Source organism: Saccopteryx leptura, chromosome X (genome assembly GCF_036850995.1).
Source record: "Saccopteryx leptura isolate mSacLep1 chromosome X, mSacLep1_pri_phased_curated, whole genome shotgun sequence".
NCBI lineage: Eukaryota > Metazoa > Chordata > Mammalia > Chiroptera > Emballonuridae > Saccopteryx > Saccopteryx leptura.
This window is the reverse complement of record NC_089516.1, coordinates 70,308,710-70,336,177: the sequence shown is the minus strand read 5'-3', so window position 1 is coordinate 70,336,177 and position 27,468 is coordinate 70,308,710. Positions and strand designations below refer to the sequence as shown.

Sequence of the window (27,468 nt, the reverse complement as noted above, 5' to 3'; positions counted from 1 at the left end):
AGCAGAGCAACCAAAGTATAAATAAAAAGATAGATTTAACTATAGTAAGTTTTATAAAGATTTATTCTGCCAAGTTAGTGAAAATCTGACATAACGTACTTGGTAAGTAATTATTATTATATGCTTTAATTTGCTGTAACTCTGCTTTATAAATTTTATAAAGTAAAGTTACTTCCCTGCTTTATAAATCACCATTACTATGGAACCGGTGGGCGGTTAGCAAATTTTACTACTAACAGCGATACAAAAGTGGGTGGTAGGTATAAAAAGGTTGACTACCCCTGGGCTAGGGGATTTGTATGTTAAAATTTTCCCCAGGGGAATCTGATGAGCCAGTTTGCAGACCCAGTTTGTGATTTTCTGAATACCAGCTGAAGGAGTTTGAAAGTCATGGTGGGTTGTGTTGAGAGGGTGGAGACTTGTGTATATTGATAAGACATGATTGGAGAAAATGGCAAGGCAGAATCGCGGATATGGAAAGATTATCAGGCAGTTTAACAAAGGACAAGGTAGTATAGGTGCTCTGTTGTGTTCTGCCTCCCCTCAAGGCTCAGCTTCTTGGGGGGAAATCCCCATTCCTCTTAAGAGAATGCATTTAAAATACTATAAAGGTATGTGTGTGTCATGTATGGCTTCACATGGTCTAACCAACTAGAATTCCAATCACAGTTTAGAGTTTTCCCTCAATGTGGATGCTAGAAGGGCTTTCAGGAGGTTTTTCTGGGCAGCCCTTAGTGCCCTCTGCAACTGAACAGGTTTTTGTTTTAAATTATTCCTGAGAAATTTGTAATAATGTGGTGAAAAAGGAGGGGTTAGATACCATCACATTCTTTTTATGATATGCCAAGTACCTTCATGCCTATTATTTTACTTAAATTTCCCAATAACCCTGTTGTAAGGTTTATATTATTAGACTCATTTTATAGATTAGTAAACTAAGTTTCAGAAAGAGGGAGGTCAAAGAGATTTCAAAGCTTCTTTCTACTATACCATGCGTTGCTCCTCAAAGAGCAGAGATTGTTATTTTTGGGATGATAGCTCTAATTTTGTGTGTTCCTCAGATATCCAGTTTGACTTTTTGCTGACCAGCAAGATTGGCAGGAAGCTGGCCTTAGCCTACCTCTAGGGTTGAATACAGAGCTTCTTGACTTGGTCTGAAAGCTTCTCCTTGCCCCTGCATACTTGTTTGATCATAGCTTTAGCGATTTTAATACCCCAGGAGCACAGGACAGGGCAGAAATACTATGAAGAGTGGATGGTACATAAGCTGAGGCTTGGGTCAACTCCAGTGTGCTTCACAACTGTGATGCTGGAGATTGCTCTGGTGTGTTACTGAACAAAGAGAATAGAGCCCTCTTCTGGTGCTCTAGGCCGAATTGGCATCTTCAGGCAGCTATAAATGGTTTCCAGCCTACAAATACTTCCTGTCAAAGTTGCTGGTAGGAAGCTGGGTCAAGCAGGAAACTAATGTAAGAGACTGAAGCCCAGCTGGGTGTGGCCCCTGAAAGGTTTCACCCATTTAAGAGACTTACTTTAATGATGAATCCTCTTCCCTTTTATTTCAACAGCTTCAAATTTTTATGGGACTTGAAGAAACTGTTGTTCTTGGCTATCTGGATATAAATCTGTCTCTAAAATTTGTTTCCTCTTTCCCTACTGTGGCCTCTCTGTTTCCTCTTCCCCTGACCTTCCCCATCGTCCAGCTTGGGCCTTAGCTATGCTTGCTACCAGGAACCTTCCCAATCAGTTACTACCCAAGTTTTGGGAAAAGAAGCTGTCCTAGAAATAAAAGAACTTTGAGTTTCCTTCTATGTTGTTATAAAAGGTTTAGTCTCCCTAGAATGGGTGGTGGTGAATGTGTCAGAACCTGAAAGTTAAGCCTGCTTTTTGTTGAAAGCTAGATTTCCAAGCAGTGCTAGCTTAGAGTTTTTTTATGGAAGCAAGCTGATCCAGCCTCTTCCTTGTTGTCTTTCTAGACCAAGAGTAGTTAGCTTGAAATGTCTACTGTTTTCTAAGTGCCAGGATGATTCTATAATTTATAAATAGGCCAATCGAGAGCCAATTTTTCCTTCCTACTCTCACACTGCCTGACAACTATGTGACTTTAGGCTAATGTCTATCCTGCTTTGGACCTCAGTTTCTCCTGATGTATATTGCAGTTTGAATCAAATTATGAGTTCCCTTTCAGATCTGACAGTTTGGGATTCTGGAATGTTTGTTTATTCTCTTGAAAAATAAGGATGATAAGTTTAGAATAGAAGGGTGTTATTCTGGAGGAGCCAGATGAGAGTCTAGGATTGATAGGAGGAAGTCAAGAGTTAAAATTGTAGCTTGAGTAATAGTGGCTTTAGTTTCAATCAATAGGCTTAATGGTCAATGGAAGTAATAGCTTTGTTCCAGGAACTGGGATACCTAAAGGGAACTACATGACTTCACAAGACCTGCAGGCAATCTACTGTTGTGCCCCAGGGGACTGCAAGCAAATGCCACCGACTATGATCCAATTAACTTTGACTATGATCTGATTAACTCTCCTTTGAAATTCTTTTTTTTTTTTTTGTATTTTTCTGAAGCTGGAAACGGGGAGAGACAGTCAGACAGACTCCCGCATGCGCCCGACCGGGATCCACCCGGCACGCCCACTAGGGGGCAACGCTCTGCCCACCAGGGGGCAATGCTCTGCCCCTCTGGGGCGTTGCTCTGTTGCAACCAGAGCCACTCTAGCGCCTGGGGCAGAGGCCAAGGAGCCACCCCCAGAGCCCGGGCCATCTTTGCTCCAATGGAGCCTCGCTGCGGGAGGGGAAGAGAAAGACAGAGAGGAAGGAGAGGGGGAAGGGTGGAGAAGCAGATGGGCACTTCTCCTGTGTGCCCTGTCCGGGAATCGAACCCGGGACTTCTGCACGCCAGGCCGACGCTCCACCACTGAACCAACCAGCCAGGGCTCTCCTTTGAAATTCTAAAACCCTTACCTACCTTTTTCTTTCTCTTAGAAAAAGGTTGGCTTGTGCTAGAGCAGTGGTCCCCAACCTTTTTTGGGCCACGGACCGCATAATGTCAGAAAATATTTTCACGGACCAGCCTCTAGGGTGGGATGGATAAATGCACAAAATAAAATTATGCGACCGGCATAAAAACTGTGGTATTTTTAAATATAATTGTCGAACTTACGAGACAAGCATCAAAAGTGAGTCTTAGACGGATGTAACAGAGGGAATCTGGTCATTTTTTAAAAATGAAACATCATTCAGACTTAAATATAAATAAAATGGAAATAATGTAAGTTATTTATTCTTTCTCTGCGGACCGGTACCAAATGGCCCATGGACCGGTAGTGGTCCGCGGCCTGTGGCCCAGAGGTTGGGGACCACTGTGTTAGAGGGTTGAAGTGGCCTTAGATACATGACTCCCTTCTCCTCAGATTCCCCCGACCACCTGAATAAAGCACCCATAAAAGATTCAATCCCTGCCTCTACTTATTTGACTGAAATGGTGACAGGCAGCAGGAACACTGATATTTCCAGTTTCAGGACCAGTGGATTGAAATCTTGATGAAATGCAAAGAGCAGTGTAAGGCCAGGAGGCAAGGCCAGAGCCACAGCAGCCCGGCCCATGCAGGTTCGCATTGGATTCGGACAGTCAGTAAAGAAACAGCGGAGCCAAAAACTGGTGGGCCATAGCCTTTAATCCTACCTTGCACCCGGCGGGCAAGTAAAAACATACACTGGGCTCCAAAACCCAGTCACACTCAGTGCTCACAAAGCCACTGACTTATCCGAGTTTCCTAGAATCAAAGGTTTCTAGCTCACCAGCCTTCTTCTCCTCAGTTCCCCATCTTCTTCCTTATCCCAGATACAAACTCTACACAAACTGGCATCTCACTTAGGACTCCGCCATCTTGGCTGCTTCTCCTGGCCTCCTCCACGTGGCCTCCTTCCGCTGCTGGCTCTACTCTCTCCTCACTCTCATGCTAACCTCAGGAACCAAAGAGCCAAACTCCTGCTCCGTTCCCATTTTATAGTATAGAAATCAAAACCCTTAATCCAATATACATAATAGGGAAGTCTCTTAATACAAAGTCACTTCTCCGAGGCATGATAGGATTGTACCACCTTACACCAAAAAGGGTAGGAAAGGCTTAATCCCAAAACCAAGCCCCAGGCTACAAGGATTCTGCCTGCCTTTAGCCCACCCCAACACACATTAATATCACCTGGGCAACGGCCTCTTTAACAAAGTGAGCATAATACATTTTATCTGCCCAACAATCCACCCCTATGCTCACTTTACTACCCACAATTTACATCACCAGCATTCCTGTGCAAGGAATTTAGAACATTACACAGATTACAACAGCAAAAATCATAGTTTCAACAATTACAAAGGTACATTTCACCAGTCTCTGAGCACTTAGCCCTAAGCGCAAAATGTCCTCGGTCTTCTTTCTAGCCACGGGAAAAGCTTCCCGGGGTAGGGGAGTGCTTCCAGCAAAGCCATCCCCCACCCCCATCAGGGTATTTTACATTGTCCAAAATCCGTAATCCGAAAGTCCATCCAACAAAGGAGCCAATGCCCACTCTGGTCGTAGTCCAGGAAATCAGTCCACGCACGTGGGTCATCAGCCACCCCCCTCATTCCTGCCGTCCTGGCAGGTCTTACACTGTCCCAAAGAGGGGCACGTGGCAATGGCAGTCAGCATTTCCATCTCTGCTCCGGAAAGCATGTCCAGCCCTATGTCCCAAAATCGCAGACCTACCAGGGCCAAAGTAGGTGCTCCTTCCAGCTGTGCTTTCACCTTCTGGAGACTGCGGATTGCAACTCCAGTCCGATTCTCCTCATCCTCCAAAGAGGGACTGAAAACACCAGCTCCGGCTGCCAGGCTCGAGCCTCCGTCTGCCGCAGCCTTCTGCTCCACAGACCTTGCAGCTCCGGACCCAGCCTCAGCTTCAGCTTCAGCTTCAGCCTCAGCCTCAGCCTCAGCCTCAGCCTCAGCCCCGGCCTCCTGCCGCTGCTGGCTCTCCGCAACATCCAGGGCAAGCTGCAACTCATGAACCTCTGAATCCTCCTCCAGTGTTTGCTCCATTTCCAGGCGAATCTCGAACACCTGGTCGGCCTCCTCCTCCAGCATTTCCTCCAGCTCCAGGGTCAGCATCGGTTTCTCCTGCGTTTGCTCCAACTCCTTCTGCTGCTTGGTTTGCAGGTCCCAGGCAGCCTCTTTCACAGAGCTCTCGGTTTCCTCACGCATGGCTGTAAAAGTCAGCCAGCCTACAATCCCCAAAAGGACAGCCATGGGGAACCCTAACACTAGCCAGTCCTCTACTCCACCACTCAAAGGCTCCTTGCCGATCTGTATCGAATCCTGCCGACTATGCCAAATGTAAGGCCAGGAGCCGCCATCGTGGCCATTCACATGCAGGTTCCCATTGGATTCGGGCAGACGATAAAGAAATGGCGGAGTCAGAGGACGGGGGGCCATCCTATTTATTGGTGTCTCACCAAGACAGGCAAACCACAAAAGAAGACAAGGGAAAAGCAGAAAACCAGCTCTTCCCATGAAGGGCAAGGGATCAGGGAAGCCCCTGCAATTGTGATAGCAGGAACTGTGTGTCCAAGCTCCTGGTCTGTCCCACTTTATAGTATAGAAATCCAAACCCTTAATCCAATATACATAATAGGGAAGTCTCTTAATACAAAGTCACTTCTCCGAGGCATGATAGGATTGTACCACTTTACACCAAAAAGGGTAGGAAAGGCTTAATCCCAAAACCAAGCCCCAGGCTACAAGGATTCTGCCTGCCTTTAGCCCACCCCAACACACATTAATATCACCTGGGCAACGGCCTCTTTAACAAAGTGAGCATAATACATTTTATCTGCCCAACAAGCAGGAATGGCTGTGCTGAGGAGGTGAATGGGTGCCCCTGTGCCTAGGAAGAAGACATGAGCTGGTCTGGGGGGTGGGGGAGTGGATGTTGTTTACTTTTGGGGTATAGTTTGGCTGAGCTGATTTTGAAAGTAAGTCCTGGAGTTAGCTCCAAAGAGAGAAAGGGGGAACCTACCTAGGCCTGAGACTGAGCAAAAAGCAGTGCGATTAAGGGTGAGTTAATGGGGAAGCTACAGCTTGCTAAGGTAACCTTGCTGTTTCTGACCTTTGTAGCTTTGGCCTCTTCTCTGAGCTCTTCTCCCACAGTGACAAGGTAGTTGTAATCTCATTACTAAGAGAGGTTAGTTATGTTCGGGGTTAGTCCCTTAAATACATGGTAACTGGCGGAGTGACACTCAGTTCCCAATATGCCTTTGTATCCCAGTTGAAATGGTTCTTGCAGAGCTTTTGGTGGACAAAACTAGGCTAAAGCAATTGAAAGGGGACCCTTGTCTCCCATGCCCTTTGCAGCAGTTGGAATGGTTTGAAGATATTGCTGACTCATTAAGATATGGGTGTACGCTGGGTTAGGCATGGTTCTCTTTTCTATAAACTACTGGGAAAAGGCACAAATCTAGGAAGGATCAATCCCAGACAGGTTTTGCTGTTTTTGTTTTGTATGTTTGTTTTAATTAGGGAAAGTTTATTAAGAAAGTCACAGGTAGAGGAAATGGGCTTTAGATGGGCTTCAAGATACAAGTTACAGAGGCAAAAGAACGGAAGCTTAGGAAAAAGATAGCCATGCCTGGGGGAGGTGAGGGGTGAAGCACGCAAGGGCGTGCTCTCAGGAGGGAGAAAGCCAGGTCTTGCTAATTGTAAGGGTGTGGAAATTTGTAGGAAGCGGTCAGAACAGATCACTGTTGTACCAGATACCACTTCCAAGTCAAAAGGAAGAGACTGAGTTGCTGGGAAGTGAGTGAGTCAGTGGCGGAAGTGGAGGGGGAGTGGGAGAATGTCTCCTAGACTAGAGATTCAAAGCAGCCGTTGTTTTTCCCCTTATGGAAAACAGCTGCTTGAGGCAGTGCTGTCATACCAAGAGGCAAGACAGACCAGGCCCTGTCCTGCTTTTGCTCCATTTCTGGTAGCAGGAAATGGTGGGTACTAGAGCCTAAATAATTGGGATAGGCAGTTTGGATGACAATATGGTTACTACTTTCTTTCCAGTGAAGAGACTGAAATTTTGGGATGGCTCTGGTAGGGTTCATCCTGCCTCTGAAACCCCCTCCCTCACTTACTTTGCCTTCTCCATACTAGTAGCTGCATGGAAAGCCCGGAGTGGGTGAACCCTCAGGGAGAATGGGGAGGTGGCAGATGGTAGGTGAGGTCATTAAGCTCAGACCCAAATGGGATGACTCATAAGCTCTGCTCTGGTGAGGGTCCTTCCCAAGGAGTGCTTCCTAGCTGTGCCTCAGCTTCCTATATCAGAGTGTTTGGGACTTGGCCAAAATAGTTGCCAAGGTGGTATCTGAAGACAGCAGTGAAATTAGCATGACTAGAGAGTTGGGTGGAGTCATGGAAAGAGCTCCAGGAATGTCCAGAAGACCCATCTTCACTACTTGTTGGCTAAGTAAATATGTCTTCAGTGATGTTAAGTGAGACAGTGGGTGATTTTGCTTGGCACGTATTTGGTATTCAGTAAATGTTCATTTTCATCCTCATGTCAATGGCCTCTATGTACTTCAGTATCCTCACCCACGAAGTGGCACCAGTCCTGCCATTTCTCTCTGGCTTACAGGTCCATGCTTCAGGCAAGTTACTTGTGATTTTTTAGCTCTCTCTGCTTTCTCCTCTTTCTTGCCCACACTGCTCTCCAGTAAAGAGCCATCCTGTTGTTCAGTAACATGGGACACGTGAGTCAAAATTCTCACTGTCACCCGACTACTGCTCACCTGGGTGTTGCTAGCTCTAGGGAAAGAGAGCCCATTATTTGAAGCTGTCCAGGCCCATGGACCAAAGTACCCCAGCTGCTGCAGCCAAGGCAGAGGTAGCATCTGGCCTGGTTATTTTTGTTTCTCAGGCCAGCCAGCTGGGGACACAGGAGAGATCCTAGTTTGTTGAGAACTCTGGATGGCAGATCACTGAGATGGACTTGTCAGTGCAGTGAAGGGCTTGGTGTGGGAACTCTTTGTTCAATTGTTCAATAAATTACAGTGGATTTATTGTTCTTGGGCTGGTGGGTGCAGTGACTAAGTGTGTTTGAGAGGTGACACTCCCCCACTACCAAACCCAGAAATTTTTCCCCCTTAAACTCTTTAAACCCTTAATATTGTCCAGAGGTAGTCATTAACCTCAGTCTGTGCCTAGGTCTTCAGGGACAGGCTTAGGAAGGGCTTAAATTCTCTGCTGCAGTCTACTGTATCTTGAAATGCTACTCCACCTAGTCCTGCTCTTCCACTCTTAACAAGCGAAGGGGCTGATGACTCCAGAAGCTGTATGTCCAGGTTTTTGCCTCCCAAACTGGACTACCTTTTTTCTCCTTCAGATTGCAGAGGCCAAGCCCAAAAGCTTAAGTGGGTACTCACTAGGGTGAGCATCCAGTGGGCCCTGAGTGACCTGCAGCTCATTTTACACACTTTGGTCCCAGATTAGGCTAAAGGAGAACAAGAATCTCCTTTGATCAAGATTTCTGTCCTACCTGTCACCTTTTGGCTCCAGTTGTGTTATTACCCTTAGTCTCCCTACTTCCGACACAAAGAAAACTGGGGAGCAAAGATGCATGGCCCTGTCATCATGACTCACATTTTCTTACTTAAGTAGTGGCAGGAGTAGAAGTACCTTTGTGTTTGGTTTTCTATTTTTTTAAATGTAAGATTATTTGTGCTTCTAATCAAATTCAGGCTGCTCTCCCTGGAGAAGTAGTCACAGTGGAATGAAAGAAACCCTGATCAGGAATTCTTGGGGAAGTAGGTTCCAGTTTGGTTTCAGCTCAACATCTTCAGATTTAGTTCTCTGCGGAGAACTTTAGAAAAGCCCTTGTTCTGAGGGAGGATTTGTGAATGGCACTAGCTTCTCTGACATGTTTATTCCTAACCTAAGCTGGATCCTTTCTATCAATTGATTTATTTAAGAAATATTTATTATTCTTTTTTATTTACTTTTCAATTACAATAGACTTTAAATATTATATTAGTTTAGATGTACAGCATAGTGGTTTGACAGTAATATAACCTACAGGTGAACCCCCAATAAGTCTAGTACCTACCTGGTACCATACATACAATTATTTTAATACAGTTAATACAGTATTGTTGGCTTTATTCCCTATGTTATCCCTATATTGACTATATCCCTGTGACTTTTTTGTAATTGCCAATTTGTATTTTTTTTAAGTGAGAGGAGGGGAGATAGAGAGACAGACTCCTGCAGGCACTCCAATCAGGATCTATGCAGCAACCCCCATCTAGGGCTGATGCTCAGACTAACTGAGCTATGCTCAACACCTGGGGACTATGGTCAAATCAATCGAGCCACTGGCTGTGAGAGGGAGAGAGGGAGAGAAGAAGGAAAGGGAGGGGAAGAGAAGCAGATGGTCGCTTTTCATGTGTGCTCTGACCAGGGATTGAACCTGGGGTATCCACATGCCAGGCCAATGCTCTGTCCACTGAGCCAACCAGTTAGGGACAATTTGTACTTCTTATTCTCTTTTCTTCTTTTCTTTTCTTTTCCCTTCCCTTCCCTTCCCTTCCCTTCCCTTCCTTTCCTTTCCCTTCCCTTTCTTCTCTCTTTTTTGTGATAGAGACAGAGAGAGGGACAAATAGGGACAGACAGACAGGAAGAGAGAGAGTGAGAAGCATCAATTCTTTGTTGTGGCTCCTTAGTTGTTCATCGATTGCTTTCTCATATGTGCTTTGAATGGGGGTGGCTACAGCAAACTGAGTGACTCCTTTCTCAAGCCAGTGATCTTGGGCTCAAGTTGGTTCGCCTTGCTCAAACCAGATGAACCCTTATTGAAGCCAGAAACCTCAGGGTTTTTAACCTGGGTCCTCTACATCCCAGTCCAACACTCTATTCACTGCACCACCACCTGGTCAGGCTTCTTTTCTTTCTTTTACTTTCTTTTAATTCAGTGAGAGAAGGGGAGGCAGAGAGACAGACTCCTGCATGTTCTCTGACCGGGATCCACCTGGCAAGCCCACTAGGGGGCGATGCTCTGCCCATCTGGGATGTTACTCCATTACTCAGCAACCAAACTCTTCTTTAGCACCTGAGGCAGAGGTCATGGAGCCATCCTTGGTGCCTGGGGGCCAATTTGCTCCAGTTGAGATATGGCTACAGGAAGGGAAGAGAGAGAGAGAGAGAGAGAAGCAAGAGAAAAGCAAGAGGGGGAGGAGTGGAGTGGAGAAGCAGCTGGGCCCCTCTCTTGTGTGCCCTGAACAGGAATCAAACCCAATACGTCTACACACCAGGCTCTACCACTGAGCCAACAGCCAGGGCCTTAATTTCTTAACAAATATTTGAGTTCAGTATTTAGGCCTATGGGTTAAGTCCTGAAGATGCTAAATTTTTATAACCTGTGATTGTCATGGCTTATTTTTTTTTGAAAAATCTCAATAGTGTGAATTAAAGGGAACTCCTAGACTGTTGTTGGGCAGATGAAATATATTATGCTCACTTTGTTAAAGATGGTGCTGCCCATGTGGAGGCCGTCGCCCAGGTGATATTAATGTGTGTTGGGGGCAAGCAGAATTCTTGTAGCCTGGGGCTTGGTTTTGGGATCAAGCCTTTCCCACCCTTTTTGATGTGGGGTGGTACAATCCCATCATGCCCCAGATAAGTGACTTTGTATTAGAGACTTCCCTGTTTTGTATATTGGATTAAAGGTTTGGATTTCTACACTATAAAATAGGGGCAGAACGGGAGCTTGGTCTCTTGGTTCCTGGGATGATTAGCATGAGAGAGCAGAGAGATCACAGCAGAGAGCAGAGAAAGGCCACGTGGAGGAGGCCAGAAGAAGCAGCCAAGATGGCGGAGTGTTGAGTGAGAAGCCAGTTAGTGCAGAGTTTGTGCAGGGAGAAGGAAGGAGATGGGGAACAGAGGTGAATAAAGTCTGGTGAGCTAGAAACCTTTGATTCTAGGAAACTCGGATAAGTCAGTAGCTTTGTGAGCACTGAATGTGAGTGGGTTTTGAAGCCCAGTGTGTGTTTTTGCTTGCCCGCTGGGTGCAAGCTAGGATTAAAGACTATGGCCCACCAGTTTTTGGCTCCGTTGTTTCTTTACCGACTGTCCGAATCCAATGCGAACCTGCATGGGCCAGGCTTCTGTGGTAGTGGCCCTGGCTACTGGCTTTACAACTGTGATATGTGGCCCTGAAGTCCCACCCCTTTCCTTAGTTTCCTTTCTGGGTGTCTTTTTTTTTTCCAAAAGCATCTCTTTAGATTTGGCCCCACCCTGCTCAGGACCTCCAGGCTGGCTAGCCACTGCTAACAGGATTAAGGCCAAGCTTTCTAGCATAACCTCAAGACCCTCCACCTACTCTCCCACATTCTTGCTCACTCTTCACTCTTATGGCCTCCTTTACCCTGGATTAGGCTTGTATGCTTGCTTCTAACCAGGCCATCTGCATCTCTGTCTTCTCTGGGCCATCACATCTCTTTACCCAGGACATTTAGGTGCTCTTACCTGCATTCCCAGTATCCCTTTATCAAAATTCAGCTTATCCTTAGAGACCAGTGCACATACCACCAAACTGTGTTTTTTAATTTCCATAAAAGGTTTATTTCTGTTTCACTATGGCACTCTCAGGGTGTCCCTCATATATTACAGTTTTCTGTTATTCAATAAGTGCCTTGGGTTCAGGGACTGGTCCTACAACTCACTCTAACCAATAGTTCCTTAAATATAGTGTTTCATTATTATTGGGTGAATTGAAATTTATGGGAAGCTCCTTAACCTGAAGTTTTTGGACCTACATAGAATCCATGAATATAATTTGAACTCTGAAGGATACATTTGGTTGGAGAAAAATTACATATTGGTTTTTACTAATCTCTTGTTGAAATTTAGCCCCTCTTTCAATTATGAATGTAGGCAAAAGAAAAAGGAAGTAGTAATGGCAATATCTATGACTTTGTTACTAATGAAAATCAAAGGTACTTTTACATCACAATTTAGTTATTATAGATTTTGCAAAATGTTTTATATGCCCAACACAAAGTTGAAATTACAGCAGTAATAACTATTAAGATCCAGTGCTAGGTAATTAAAATGATAATAAGATTAAAATTAAAATGATAATAAAGAAGCATATATTAAAATTTGATAACTATTTCAATATAATTGGCTTCCCTATATTTAATTTATTTTATGCATATATAGTAGTCTGAGAAGGGATCTACAGACTTCACCAGATTGCCCAGAAGGATCTATAGCACAAAAAAGGTCAAGATGTAAAATGTTACCACGTATGAATCTGTGTGCTATGCTATATCTGTCTCTTATATCCCCTTGCTTAACACTATTCATTTAGCCAGTATCTTTTTTTTTTTTTTTTTTTGTGGCAGAGATAGAGAGACTCAGAGAGAGGGACAGATATGGACAGGCAGGAAGGGAGAGAGATGAGAAGCATCAATTCTTCTTTGTGGTTCCTTAGTTGTTAATTGATTGCTTTCTCATATGTGCCTTGACCAGGGGCTAGAGCAGATCGAGTGACCCCTTGCTTGAGCTAGCAACCTTGGGCTCAAGCTGGTGAGCCTTGCTCAAACCAGATGAGCCCGCGCTTATGCTGGCGACCTCAGGGTCTCGAACCTGGGTTCTCCACATCCCAGTTCGACGCTCTATCCACTCTGCCACCGCCTGGTCAGGCTAGCCAGTATCTTATATGTACCTATTGAGTTTTGGTATTGGAGTGGCAACTATAAGTAAGACAGAAAGCTTGAGGTAAGAATGAATTCCAATGTACTGAAAGACCGACTGTCCCTTTCCCTCTCTTCCCTATCACTTCAGTCATTGGTACTTTGAGTTATCTCCTGACCCAGATCAAGGTTGATTTGAGGCTAGATGTTGTGGCCAAATTTCAGCCCATTGCACCTCATTCTTCCCACTTTATGAGGCCCTATTCTATGGAGGTCACTGGATTGGCAGGAAGCCTAGGGTAACACCTAGTCTAGGTGGCTAACCTTGCCCATAGCCTCCCACTGGGGCACTTGCCTTACTTGTTCCTGCCTTCAGGGCCTTTCCTGTCCCATTGTCAATCCTGAAATAGATTTCCTCCCTGGCTCCCTGGTGAGATTTATTTACAAAGTTGTTCCCCAGGCCTGGTCCTCATCTGAATTGTTTAGCTAGCAAAATGGCTGTCCAGGCTATCTTCACTGCTAACTGACTCCTGTGCTCAGGAAAGGCCCAGAGGTGTCAAAGACTGATAAGGCTTAACGTTTTACCCATTCCGTGGGGATTGGCATATTTGACAACTCTATATTTAGTCTTTCCCCCCAATAGTATAAATAGTGCGTGGACATAATTCCAATTATCTCTGTAGGCATAGTTTTTACAAAATTGAGCTCATGCAATCTTGTTGATTACTATTCCTTACTTAATATTACTGAATATTTTCCCTGGGCATAAAATATTCTTCACAAACATTTTATATAGTCTTATAACAAGCCATCTTGTGGCTGTACCATATAGATTACTTAAGTAAAATGTATAAAAGTTCTGATTTTTTTTAATGGGAGACATTTTACACTTTGATGTAAGAGGTACTTAGCATATTGGTTCAAATTTGAGATTTGTACTTAAATCTAAATTCAGACCACGTTTTCCTCACTTACTAGTTATGTGCCTTTAGACAGATATCTACTTCTTCACCCTCAATGTGGAGATGATACTACTCTCTATTTCACAGGGTCATTGTTGATTGTTGATATTAATTAGTTGGTGCATATGAAGTGTATACTGACTAATGAGTCTCCGTACATAAAAGCTACTGCTGATTGTTGCTATTGCCACTATTACCACCTGAAAACTACCAAGTTTTCAGCCAAAGGGACACACTTCTACAAATGAAATTTCAATTATTTTTGACTTGAGTTAGCGGATCTGTTCATAAAGATGGAGGGTCCTTTTTCTAGTGCCTATGAAATCCTGTATGGCTAGCTGTTTTTTTAAATCTGGGACTCTCTCTGTTCCTTTTCCCTTTGCTGACATGGCTTTGGTAGCACCTCTTTGATACCCACACCTACCTCTGCTGAGGCTTCTTTCTTCTCTTGTGTGTAAGAAGACCAATGAGTCATAAATACAAGGAGCATTAACAATACAAGTTATTATCTAGAGTCATATAAATTAGTACCAAAATGGTCCTTGAATATCACCTAATTGACTCACCCCCACCCTCATTCCTGCCATTAAAACATATGAGGAGAACTAAGGTCCAGGAAGTGAATAAGACTTATCCAAGGTTGTATATTGAGCTAGTTATAGTGCTAGGCATGGAACCCAGTGTTATTTATCCTGTTTGTGGCTCTGCAAAGACCAGTGCTACAAATAATCCAGGCTGTAAATCACAGGTGGATAAGGAATACCATGGGCTTGGGGCTAACTGGAGTAAGTAGGGAAGGCTTCCTAGAAGAACTACAGTCAGCACTTGCTTCCTCTTGATAGTAAGCTGATTTGCATTAATTTATTTGCCCCTTGGTAAGCACTGCTCTGTTATTGGTTTGTTGGTAGGTTGGTTTGTTTTTAATCTTCAGTAGTAAGCTGGTTGGAAACAGGGGCCGGGTTGTTTGCTCCAAATTCTCCCTGCCTTGCCACCAATATCTAAGTTGCTCAGGTTCTTAGCATCCTAGTTCCTTCTTCTGTGGTTGAGCAGAGACACTTGTCCCAGGCTCTGCTGAACACAGGGCCAAACAACTAACTTGTCTCCTTCGACCTCATCCTAGATCAATGTGCGTGTGACCACCATGGATGCAGAACTGGAGTTTGCCATCCAGCCCAACACCACTGGCAAGCAGCTGTTTGACCAGGTAAGGGATTGACTCCTTACCCCTTAGTCTCTTTCACTCCTCCCATTTGTTCACATTATAATGCCAACCTCTTGGGAATATATTTTTCTACCTGCTACTCTAAGAGAAGTCAAAACAAAGGCTTACCCCAGCCTTAATAACAAAGGAGGCAGTTTAACTTTGGCAACCTGTACTTTAGATGGCTCCAATTAATTCTATCCTTGGTCATGAAAATGGCAGAAAAGAGAAGCAAGCAGAATGGTAAATGCTCTAAAAATGAGGGAAGGTGATGTTGAGGGGCTGGATGAAAAAGGTGAAGGGAAGAAGTAGAAATTGGTAGTTATAAAATAGTCATGGGAATATGAAGTACAGCATAGGGCAGGGGTTGGGAACCTATGGCTCGCGAGCCAGATGTGGCTCTTTTGATGGCTGCATCTGGCTTGTAGACAAATCTTTAATAAAAAAAAATAATGTTAAAAATATAAAACATTCTCATGTATTACAATCCATTCATTTCCTACCACTCATGTTCATGGTTGCGGGTGGCTGGAGCCAATCATAGCTGTCCTCCGGGACAACACCAGATTTTTATTTGATAATGTGTAACATACACGGGTCCATATATGGCTCTCATGGAATTACATTTTAAAATATGTGGCGTTCATGGCTCTCTCAGCCAAAAAGGTTCCCGACCCCTAGCATAGGGAATAGAGTTAATACTATTGTTGCAACTATGCATAGTGCCTGGTAGGGAAGCATTTTGTGAAGTATATGATTGTCCACACCCTATAATGTATACCTGAATCCAATACAAAATAATATTGAATGTAAGTTATAATTGAAAAAAAAATTAAGCACACAGAGCCTTCCTCTCACCTCTAAAAGATATATGTGATCTCTTTTCCAGAAATTAAATAACTTATTTGCAACCAGCTGGTACCTGGCTGGGATTTAAACCCTGCATTCTTGTCACTGTACCACGTGGCTTCTGTCACGTTATTTTGTTGTTGTTTTGTAGTACATGGAAACTGTCCCAGAGATCATGTGCTTTGTGTACATTTCCCTCAAAGGAATATTGGGACTTAGGACACCCCTGAGGATGATGAATGCAATAGGATGGTGTTTCATCTCCTGCAGTCATGCCACGGAGATGATATTGATGTGGTTATTCCTGTCTCCAACCCAAGGGGTGTCCCTTTGCTGCAAATCATTATTACCAGAAGGGATTGTGATATAGTAGCCAGGCAGAGGGCATGGAATCTTTCAGCATTCAAAGACTCTCCAGAGGCCAAGGGAATGTGCCAGACTTTCAGGAATGAAAATGTTGTTTCCATTTCCAATGGCTGGGATTACTCAAGGTAGGCTAGATTCCTTTTCCTCACCAGCCTCTGGTGAGATTTTTTGGGGGAGTCTGACATTATTGTCCAGGATGTTAGGACCACATATTACCTTGATGGATTTTCCAGGCACTCTTGCTTCCCTTTCTAGTTTGCTCTCAGAGCCCCTATACAATCTGAGAACTTCCCTAGAGTTGGGAAGGGGAATGAAGAAAGACAAAACAGGTTATATGGAAATGAGATAATTATATTCCTATGAATACCCCTGACTGTCGAGGGGAAAGACAAGGAGAAGATGGAGATGGTAAGGGGCTGTTTTCTATCCAGATCTCCCTGTAAAAGGAAGGGTGGGATGGTTAGAGATCTGGGGAGAGCTTGGTTGGGCATGCCCCCCTGAGTCCCTGATGTCAACTGGTAGACTGAGAAAATTGTTGTTTATGGCTAATACAGATGAGAGATAATGTTTGTCCAAGGCTTACTTTATGCTAGGTACTGAGACAGATATTTTATATATATATCATTTGACTATCACAGAACCCTTTGACCGTAGAAATTAGTACTGGCTCCATTTTACAGATAAGAAAACAGAATCTTCATTTTCCTAACTAGGCCTTGTGAAAATTATTGAATCTGTCCTGATACCTTACACAAACCTTTTCCTTTCTTGGACCTCAGTTTAGCCCTCTGTATAATGTATAACTGATCTCTCAAGTCTGGGTAACTGTCAAAAATGTATCTCCAGCATTCAGTTCTGCATTCCATGCCTCTTTCCATTTCTAACCCCACTGTTTGGATTTCTTATGAACCCTTTCTATAAAAAGGAGGGAAATGACTCACGAGTATAATTACCAGTTGGCATATATGTGGGGGAGGGGAAGCTACCTGGCATGCACATCATCTCCTCCTGGACAGGCTTCTTAATGTCTCTGGGACAAAAGGGAGAATGTATCTATATTCTACAAAGGCTGTTTGGCCCTTTGCTTCAGAAAGCAATATCATTCTGGGCAGCAGATATAGAGAGGAGAGGTTTTATACCCTACCCCTCTCAAGCAAAATAATGCCATCTCCTGCCTTCAACACTGGGATTTTGTTCATTTGCATTGGAGGAGGATAGCTGTGGGTTGTGAAGAAGGCATAATTTTCAGCCTAGGACATAAAATCTTTGAAATCCTTGAACAAAGAAGTTTATTAATTTCAAAAAGCCACAAGGCCTAGTAATTCTTTGTTAGTGTTGATTTGGTTTGCATACTGTGGGTGTGGTTCTGAAGGCAGCCCAGATGGTAGGGAGCCCTGGTCAGATTGGTGTGCTAGTTCGGAAGGCCACTGCTTTCCAAAAAATGCCCTTAACAGGCTTGAATTTTTCATACTGGTTGAGGAAAGGAAAGGAAGAAACCCAGGAAGTTCATGACTTCCCTTTCAGAAGATCGGTGTTATTTTTATTTTAAATTTATTTATTTATTACAGAGACAGAGAGTGAGTCAGAGAGAGGGATAGACAGGGACGGAGAGAGATGAGAAGCATCAATCATTAGTTTTTCATTGCGCGTTGCAACACCTTAGTTGTTCATTGATTGCTTTCTCATATGTGCCTTGACTGTGGGCCTTCAGCAGACCGAGTAACCCCTTGCTGGAGCCAGCAACCTTGGGTTCAAGCTGGTGGGCTTTTGCTCAAACCAGATGAGCCCTCACTCAAGCTGGCGACCTCGGGGTCTCGAACCTGGGTCCTCTTCATCCCAGTCTGACGCTCTATCCACTGCACCACTGCTTGGTCAGGCAGATTGGTGTTATTTTGAGAAATATTTATTGAGCACCATGTAGGAGCCCTGCACTAAGTGCTTTAATTCTTGCAACGATCCTTCCTATGAGAGTGAAAGAACACATTTTAGGTTCTGTAGTTAGTAAGATGTGATATAGAATTCCAAAAGTAAAGCGTTGATGCAATACTATGCTTTTCCCCACTGCATTATTCTGCTTAAGATGAATGAAGCTGTTTGACTTGAAGAACGCTGAGGAGGAGATGTGTTCTCTGTGTTGGGATCTCTGAGTGGCTGTCATAGGAAGGAAGGGGCTATTGTTCTGTGAGGTCAGAAGGGGTAAAGCCTGGACCCCATAGGTTGAAACTATGGGGAAAAAGATTTGAACTCAGAGAAGGAATTGAGTGCCTGACACTTTTGGGGCCAAGGCAGGCATGGACAGGAATCTACAGAAGTATGTGTTCACAGGTTGTTGGAAGTATAATCTCTTCCCACTAAATTGATGAGGCATAAGGGAGGAAGTTTATTCTGTCTGGCCTTTGAGACCTATCATTCAAGAAAGCCCTCCTCATGGAACTGGGCCTAGGAGGAAGGAGCTGGACTACTTGGCAGGAGTTTACAAAAGCTCTGGAGCCATCTTGGAACCAAGCAGCTATCTGGCTGATGACCAGAGAGGAAGCACCCTCATTTGGTACCAGCAATAAATAACAGGCAATGTTAGGAAACCATAGCTTGAGGAGACCAAGGACTGGTGGGAAATGGAATTGAGGCCCATAGTTCCTCCAATTTATCTTTGTTTCTTCTTATGAATGTGCTCACAGATAGGGAGAGAAGAGAACACACATTAAACAACATTCTGTTACATACGTCTACTTTTAAAGCCTGAGGTTCTTCAGAGGGCTCTTGATTACCTAGATGACACTAGGGGGCTGTGTCACCACCATGAATTTCACTTTGAGAAACCTCTGCTTGGCTCCTCCCCAGCCAGGGACTCTAGCTCTAATTCTAATCTAACTTGACCTGCCCCTTCTCTTAAGGTTTTGAGCCCTAGAAATGAGGTGAAATCTCCAAGTGTCCATTCATTTATCTTTTTATTGATTCAATATTGACTGAAGGTCTACTGTCCCTCAAGGAGGATGCCTAGACCCATCAAACACCATCTGTGCCCTTAAGGAAAGTACATGCCATTCTACTCCCACATAGAATAAAAGAAACACTTTTGGGGTTCCGGTTGTGTATAGAGGTTGTGTATGGAGCATGGAATTTGGTGTTGGCCTTGGGTTCAAATTTTGTCTTTCTATTGCAGTGATTTTCAACCTTTTTCATCTCTTGGCACACAAACTAATTACAAAATTTCTGTGGCACACCAAAAAATGTATTTGTCAATCAGGCAAAAAAGAAAAAAAAATAGGTATAATTTTGAATCATTCATACCAGATAGCTATTGTGTTGACTGTTGTCATTTTTTTTTATTTGACAAGGAAAAAGGTCAGTGCTCCTGATTAAATAGTCAGGAATTATATGATTTTTAAAAAATATTTTATTCATTTTAGAGAGAGAGAGAGAGAGAGAGATAGAGAGAGAGAGAGAAGGGGGGAAGGAGGAGCAAGAAGCATCAACTCTCATGTGTCTTGACCAGGCAAGCCTAGGGTTTTGAACCAGTGACTTCAGCATTCCAGATTGACACTTTATCCACTGTGCCACCACAGGCCAGGTATGGCATGTTTTAAAAAAGTCTTTCAGTTTCCTGATTGAAAATCACTGTTCTATTTAGCTGTGTGAATTTGGATGGCTTATTTAACCTCCTAGGGCTTTTCTTTCCCCAGAAAAATGATAATCACACTAATCTCAGGGATTTTTGTGGTCTTATTTAATGCCCAAATAAGTAAAGCACCTGGTACATAACGGGCATTCTAATGTTAGTTGTTCTTACTTAAGGGCTAAATAAGTAGGTGGAAATTGCCCTAAAAGTTCAGATAAGGGAGCCATGAAATCAGGAAGCTTTTCTAGCTCAGTAAAGTCCTTAAGATTTGTGGACTCTACATTGAAGTCAGCAGCCCTTTCTTTTTCTTGCATTTTATTTTAATATTTATTTTAATGATTTTTTAGAGAGAGAAGAAGGGAAAGAGAGACAGAAACATTGATTTGTTCCTGTATGTGTTCTAACTGGGGATCGAACCTGCAACCTTTGCATTAATGGGATAGCTCTCTAACCAACTGAGCTATCTGGCTAGGGCTTGCATTTTATTTTATAAAATAATTGGACTTATTATTACTACTACTACTACTACTACTACTACTACTACTACTACTACTACTACTACTACAGTGTCTCCATCTTATAGATTAGGAATTGATGCTTTAGAGAGGGAAAATACCTGTTATGGTCAGATAGCTGGGACGTAGTATAATGCCTTGAACCAAGCCATATACCATTTCCAGTTTTCCCAGTGCCTTTTGTCAGCTGTTCCATTGTGACCTCCCTTCTCTTTGCCTGTTTTCATTGTAAGTGAAGGGAAGTTTGGTTCCTAAATTTAGAACTCGACCTGAGTGTGTTCTGTGATATAGAGCTGGTGGCCTCTTGAGCACAGGCACTGTGGAGTAGCAGAAGTAGCAATGGTGTAAGCCTTGCCTGGAACTTCACAGTTGTGCATTGATTTGCTTTTGGGTGGGTGGCTGATGTAGCTGCTGCCACGGTTGTAGTGGGATCTCAACAGACCTTAGGTGTTTGGTCATAGATGCAGTTTTGCACATAATTCCTTCTGCACTCTTCCTCTGGAGGCTCCACCCTTGCTTCCCAATTCTGTTCTGGGCATCTGAAGTGGGTGATAACATCACTAGTTTGTTTACTCAGATAGATACATGAGGTATATAGGGAGGGGGTACTCTGGGCTTCAGAATTGACCCAATCCCCCCTTCCCTCTATAGACCTCAGATATAGGCAGCCTTCACATGCAGGGGAGAGGAAATAGGGGGTTCTTTCTTACATCCAGATGCTTCTGGTAATTAGAGATGATTTTCTTACTGAGAAATCTCTTCTTTTTACTGGGTCCCAGTTTTCCAAATTATGCTGCTTGGACCCTATAGTCCTCTGCAGCCTATTGTGGGAGTTTGTTTTGTGGAGCTGAATAGAATCCACTGCCAGTGTCTTACAAACTGAAGCCTTAGTCCCTCTAGGCATTTGTGGCAGGTTCTAGGGGGCACACATTGCTGTAGGATGAATTGGATTTAGTATTTCAAGGCATCAATTTTAGTTGTAGTTGGAATCTATTTTATAATTAAAATGTAGTGATTTAAGGAATAGCATATAAAATTTTCACAAATGAAACCTGAGGCTTCAAAGAAATTCTGGCTTGCAGCTACTTACTTATCTCACCACCACCCCATTTACACTGTGACAGCTTTGAGAAATACTAGCGTAGGCCAGATGAACTGGCTGTTTGGGGTCAAAGGGAGCCAAGAAAGAATTTCTTCCTCGGGTGTGTAATCATTTCTCAGAGTACAAGTGTAGGATCCTAGTCACTGGAGCCACAGATGTTGTTTCTGGAACCAGGATCTAGATAGGCTCTACCACTAGAAAATGAGGTTTCTCTTTCCTCTGGAATGAACATCTCACCTGAAAGCAAAGCTGGAAGCAAGCAAAGCTTGGCTTCATTTTTAAGTCTTGAGATTCCTTATAGCCTGGGGTTCAGGGGTCATCTGTTTTATCCTTTGTTATTTTTTGGTTGCAATTCTGATTTCAGGTCATATTTCCTGCCCCCTACACACCTTGATTTCCACACTTTGGGACTTCAGTAGGCTGAGAGACATTATTCCTCTTTCCAAGTGCTAGAACCTCAGAAAGTAGAAAATTTATATTCATCTGGTTTTACTATGTTCATAAAGGAAGATACAGTGCTTAGAGAGATTAAAATTCCCTGCTGATTCTGCATTTTTTTATTTGATAGTACTTTATTTTTTGTCCAACTTTTCCTCAGAGATACTCTAGATTCTGGAAGTATTTTGACATCCATATTCTTCCTCTAATCCCACTTTTGCCTACCTCACTAGTGAACCAGACAACCTGGTGCAAAAAGAGGCTACAGAGCCCACTCCTGGTATCTCTTGGATTAGTTATGTAGTCGATGCCTGCCACACTACCTTTTGGTTCTGGGGTCTCTGAGCCTCTACAGTGGGGCTGTTCACAGAGGCAAAGGCCAGTTGCTGCTCTATTAACTTTGTTCCCAGTCTGCTCTACCCCTGCCCCAAACCTAGTATCCAGGCCCTATTTGTTGATCTTCAGCATCTTTGGTGGGTCTCTTTCTCTCATAGGGCTGAATAATTTCTTGAAACTTATTCTCACTGATTGAATCTGGACACACTATTCTTCTGCAACCCTGTGGAAAACCATTAGAATTGTTAAATGGTCTCTATTTTATACTTAGGATGAGATAAGAGATGTTTTAAACAATCTTTCCTGTACACACACTCCTGCTCTATCTAAAAAAAATAGCCAATATTACATTTCAACATGAACATTTTGTATTGTCCATCTAAAATCTGCTGGCAGTTCTTATTGCGTATTGACATAGACACAAGGACTCACCTTGCCATTGAATCATGGAAGTCTTTTGATCTTTTCTCATACCCTCACCCCCAATTTATCTTTTCTAAACATGTTTCTAGTTATCCAAGTTAGCAAGAGGTAGATGGGAAATAGAATTTTATTTCTTAGTCTTTTACAAAAACCTAATTAATAGATTGATAAAGCTCGAGATAAGAAAGAGGTCATTGAAGCCACACCACTTGTAGCAGATGGGGGAGCTGAGGCCCAGAGAGAAAAATGTGTTGTCTTAAGATCACACAGCAAAGTTGAGACAGAAGTGAGACTTTCAGGCTTCCTGATACCTGCTATAAAATACAAAAAGTAAAGTCATCAACCTTCACTGCTCACTGGGGCAGTGAAGGTTGATGACCTGGTAATATGGCTTCTCTCCAAAGCTGTTGTTGACTGAGCCTAGTGGGAAAACCAGAATCCATATCTAGATGCAGAGGTGGTCAGATTTTCTTACCTGGCTGGGATGTCTGGACTAAAAGAGAGAAAAAGCAGTTAGTCACTTAAGAACCCTAAATCCCTGTGAGCCTTTGGTGTTAGGAGGGAATATGATAGAGAAGAAAGGGTATAGGTTTTGGAGTCATATGCATTAGGATTCTAGTCTAGTCTCTATGGTCTTAGAAAGTTGCCTCTCTAAATCTCAGCTTCCTCATTTATAAAATGGAGATAATAGCTATCTCAGGGGTTTTCAATGTTTAGTACCTGGCACATAATAGGTACTTAATACATATAAACTACGTTTTCCTTGGGGTCTCTGAAGAGCCTAGATTGTAAGCTTTCAGAGTGACTATGGGACTTGGCTTTGGATGCGTTTGGAGGGAGGGGTGTGTGTGTGTGTGTGTGTGTGTGTGTGTGTGTGTGTGTGTGTGTGTGTGTGTGTGCGTGCACGTGCGCACGCTTTCGGGAGAGGTAGTGTTTTATTCACAGGGAAGGACATCATCAACACTGTTTCCTTGTTCCCTGTTGCTGTCTCCAAGTAAACTTCTTCATCTCAACCTCCCTCCCTCTACTGCCTTCCACCCTTCCCTGGGCCTCACTGCCACCAAAAAATAAAAGATAAAGAAGACTGACTGATGCCAGCATGACCTCATTAGGATGTGGCTCAAGTTCACTGCCTTCATCCCCAGTAGTAGATATGCTGGGGTTCAGCTGCCAACCAGAACCATTAACATACTAATGTCAGGGACTGGAAAACATCCCACCTCTCTTTTCCTGGCTGTCCTCTCTTTCCACTGCTCAGCCAAGAAGCCCAGAACATCAGAGGGCCACTCAGATACTACACTGAGGTACTCACCCTGTTTCCACCTCATAGCCACTCTTAAACTGTGTGATTGGTAATGAAAATCATGATTGGAAAGAAGCATCAGCCCCCAGACACAGTATAGCTTTTTGGTGTATAGATACCACAGTCCCTGCTCTATCTCTTCAGACATTCTTTCTTGGAGCACTGTAAATGGGACTCAGTCTGAAGGATGTGGGCATTATTCCTAGTTGCTAAAGATAGAAGAGCAACCTAGGGGAACAAGATACAGGAGTTAAGCCAACAATCTCTACCTTCAGCCTTTAATCCATCCTGGGAGTGGGAAACTGCATGGCATAAGAGAGGCAGGGAAGTGGCAGAAAGCACTGGATCTGAATAGGTTTCAAGTTAAACAGATCTGACTCTGCTACTTAACTAACTGGACCTTTACTTTTCTGAACCTTACTTTTACTATCTGTAAAATGGGCCTAATTGTCCCTTCACCTCAATGTCACTGCAATAAACTCAATAAACTTTTTAAAATGTGCCTAATTATAATTATATCATAGGGCTCTTGTGAAAATTAAAGGAGATAATAGATATAAAATTACTGGTATATGGTAGTTCTCATAAGTAATAGGTCCATTCCCTAGGTCCATTCCCTACCTCAGAAGTACTTTGTGCAAAGAGATGCTGACATCACTTCTTGACTACTGCTCAAGTGTATTTTCTTTCCAGACCCGGAGTACCTTATGTCATTTAAGGTTAGGGATCAAGTGGGCTCCACTTTTATGTCCTGCATGTCTGGTACAGGCTAAGCATTCAATCAGTGGTTGTTTTGTGTTTTCTTTTCCAGGTGGTGAAAACTATTGGTCTGAGGGAAGTTTGGTTCTTCGGTCTGCAATACCAGGACACTAAGGGTTTCTCTACTTGGCTGAAACTCAATAAGAAGGTAATTGTTTACCCCACACTCAAGTTTGGAATTCATTTCTCTCCTAGGTCTTGCTCAGAAAGTAATGCGTTAAGCTGGTAAATCCAGGGCACCTGGGGCTGTGTTTTTCACTGAGCAGTCTGTTAACCACTGGATCAGAATAAGGGCAGAGGACTCAGCTAAGGCAAAGCTCTTATTCTGTTTCCACTTTGAGTTCTCATAGCGAGAATGGCCAGGGTCCAAGGAGGAAGGTATCTTTCCCTTCCTACTGGTAATTGTGTCTTGAACTTTGACTTGTTTTAGACCATAGCCATTTGTGGTTCTTTGAGAGGAGATTGGTATCCTGTTTTTATTTTCAATCTCAAGGGCTTTAGGAAATTTGTTAAAAGAGTCCTGTACTCTTGAACCGGAATTTCAAAGGTCTTATCTTGTCTTTCCCTAACCTATCAACTGATGACTGATTCCCATACAGACGTTCTTTCTTCATTTTCTATCTCAGTTGATCTCCAAATGGGATGATCTGAGTATATAGATCCAATCAGGCTCTCCAACTCCAAGTAGCATCTCTGTGGGAACATGGCAGTCTTTTGTCTCAATATTCTCTTACTGGCTGCCTTTGTCCTCAGAGATCTCCGTTCTCTCCTGTGGCTGTTTCCATAAATGTATTTAGGGGATAGGTACCTCACATTCTGCTGGCAGAGTCTTGTTTTCTCAATGAGTGGATACTTCTGCTGGATAAACATGGAACTGTTAGAAATCAATTTCAGGCTTTAAAAGGCAATCCGGTTTGTTCTCTTACCTAGCCAATTCCCAGGCCTTAATCATGCATCCTGGTCTTTACTTTGCTAATTTATGAAGTAGGGGGAGCCTTAAAAGAAAAGCTCTTGTAAGCCTCCCCCTAGAATTTGCGGGCAGATGGGTATATTGTCAGATGATGGCAACTTTGGGGCTAATGACCATCTTCATTTCAGGAACAAACCCCCTGCAAAAAGCAATGATGGACATGGCACTGAGTCCCCAAAGAACATTATGTGTCTCTTTTCTGAATTACCAAGAGAGTTACCCCATGGTTCTTTAGGATTACCCAAATTGAAGACCTTTTAGTGTTTTCTTCCCACTCTATAGCTACTCCCCAACCCCAAAGACTATTTTTTGAGAGCCCATAATTCCTTGATGCTCCCAGGTGACTGCCCAGGATGTGCGGAAGGAAAGCCCCTTGCTCTTCAAGTTCCGGGCCAAGTTCTACCCTGAGGATGTATCTGAGGAACTGATCCAGGATATCACACAGCGCTTGTTCTTCCTGCAAGTGAAGGAGGGCATTCTCAATGATGATATTTACTGCCCGCCTGAGACTGCCGTACTGCTGGCCTCCTATGCTGTCCAGTCTAAGTATGGTGATTTCAATAAGGAAGTCCACAAGTCTGGCTACTTGGCAGGGGACAAGTTGCTTCCACAGAGGTAAGGTTGTGTCTAGCTGTCTGCCCTGGTCAGAGAGTATGTGGCCCAAGGCTGAGCAATTTCTGTCAGATTTTTTCCTTGCCATTAAGGTCTGTCTGAAGACCATGATGCTATGGTAGTCAGAGAGGCACATTTGCATTTGGCACCATACCCTGTTGTTGTTTCCTGGGCTCTCAAAATAAAAAGCTTCCTTTCCTCCCTCTGTTTGCTTGATTATAGAATTTATTATTCTGGAAACAGGTTCTTATATTGAGAACCAGAGATGGATTGATTTTCTATTCTCCCTAGTTTAATTTTCTCAATCCTTTTCACTGATTTAGACCTCTTCTACCAGAGTTTCACAGGAGAGAGAGATATGCAAGCCAGGGGCGTGGTAGCTCAAATCTTCATTTAATATTGATAACCAGTATTCATAGCTTTCTACTTTTTTTTTTAATGAGAGAGACAGAGAGAGGGACAGACAGGAAGGAAAAGAGATGAAAAACATCAACTCTTTGTTGTGGCACCTTAGTTGTTCATTGATTGCTTTCTTGTATGTGCCTTGACTGGGGGGCTACAGAAGACTAAGTGACCCCTTGCTCAAGCCAGCAACCTTGGGCTTCAAGCCAGTGACTTTTCGGCTCTTGCCAGTGGCCATGGGGTCATGTCTATGATCCCACACTCAAGCCAGTGACCCTGCACTCAAGCTGGTAAGCCCATGTTCAAGCTAGATGATCCTGTGCTCAAGGCGGTGACCTCGGGGTTTGAACCTAGGTCCTCTGCATCCCAGACCTACACTCTCTCTGCTGCACCACCACCTGGTCAGGCAGAACCTTCTGCCTTTGTAAACTTCAAAGTTGAATGCTCTAAAAACACTCATTATTTCTGTTTTAGTGTCACAACAACACAGAATGAACAAGGAGGGTGTTGTTCTTATTCCTGACTAAGAAAATAAAGGTGCCGAGGTGCTCCCTCTGATTTGCTTGATATCTCACAGCTCATCTGAGGCAGAGTCAGACCTGGAATCCCAGTTTCTTGATATTTTTAACCCTGGTTTTCCCCCACTGCATTCAATGGCCATTTTCATAGGCTTTTTTTTTTGGGGGGGGGGATTGGAAGGAAAAGTTTTGCATCATTCTGAGAGTCTCCATCCCATTGATACTTTGATATATGCACAACTCACCTGAAAGTGTTAGAGATAGTAGTTGTGCCCTGGGATTCCACCTGAGTTACTACCATGATGTCTGAGATGGTATATTTGAAACAAGCCTTGTTTATGATCTACATGTAGTTGCTCTGAGTGGTTGAGCCTGTTAGTTT

General features: G+C 43.5%; 1 protein-coding gene across 1 annotated transcript in view; it reads left to right on the top strand.

The window, feature by feature from the left end:
* The window catches only part of MSN (moesin), a 79,964-nt gene that overhangs the window by 37,865 nt on the left and 14,631 nt on the right, over positions 1–27,468 (top strand). The window contains exons 2-4 of the mRNA XM_066357325.1: positions 14,794–14,877; positions 24,637–24,732; positions 25,895–26,169. Coding sequence (XP_066213422.1) covers positions 14,794–14,877; positions 24,637–24,732; positions 25,895–26,169 — 455 coding nt within the window. The remainder of the gene's footprint in view (positions 1–14,793; positions 14,878–24,636; positions 24,733–25,894; positions 26,170–27,468) is intronic.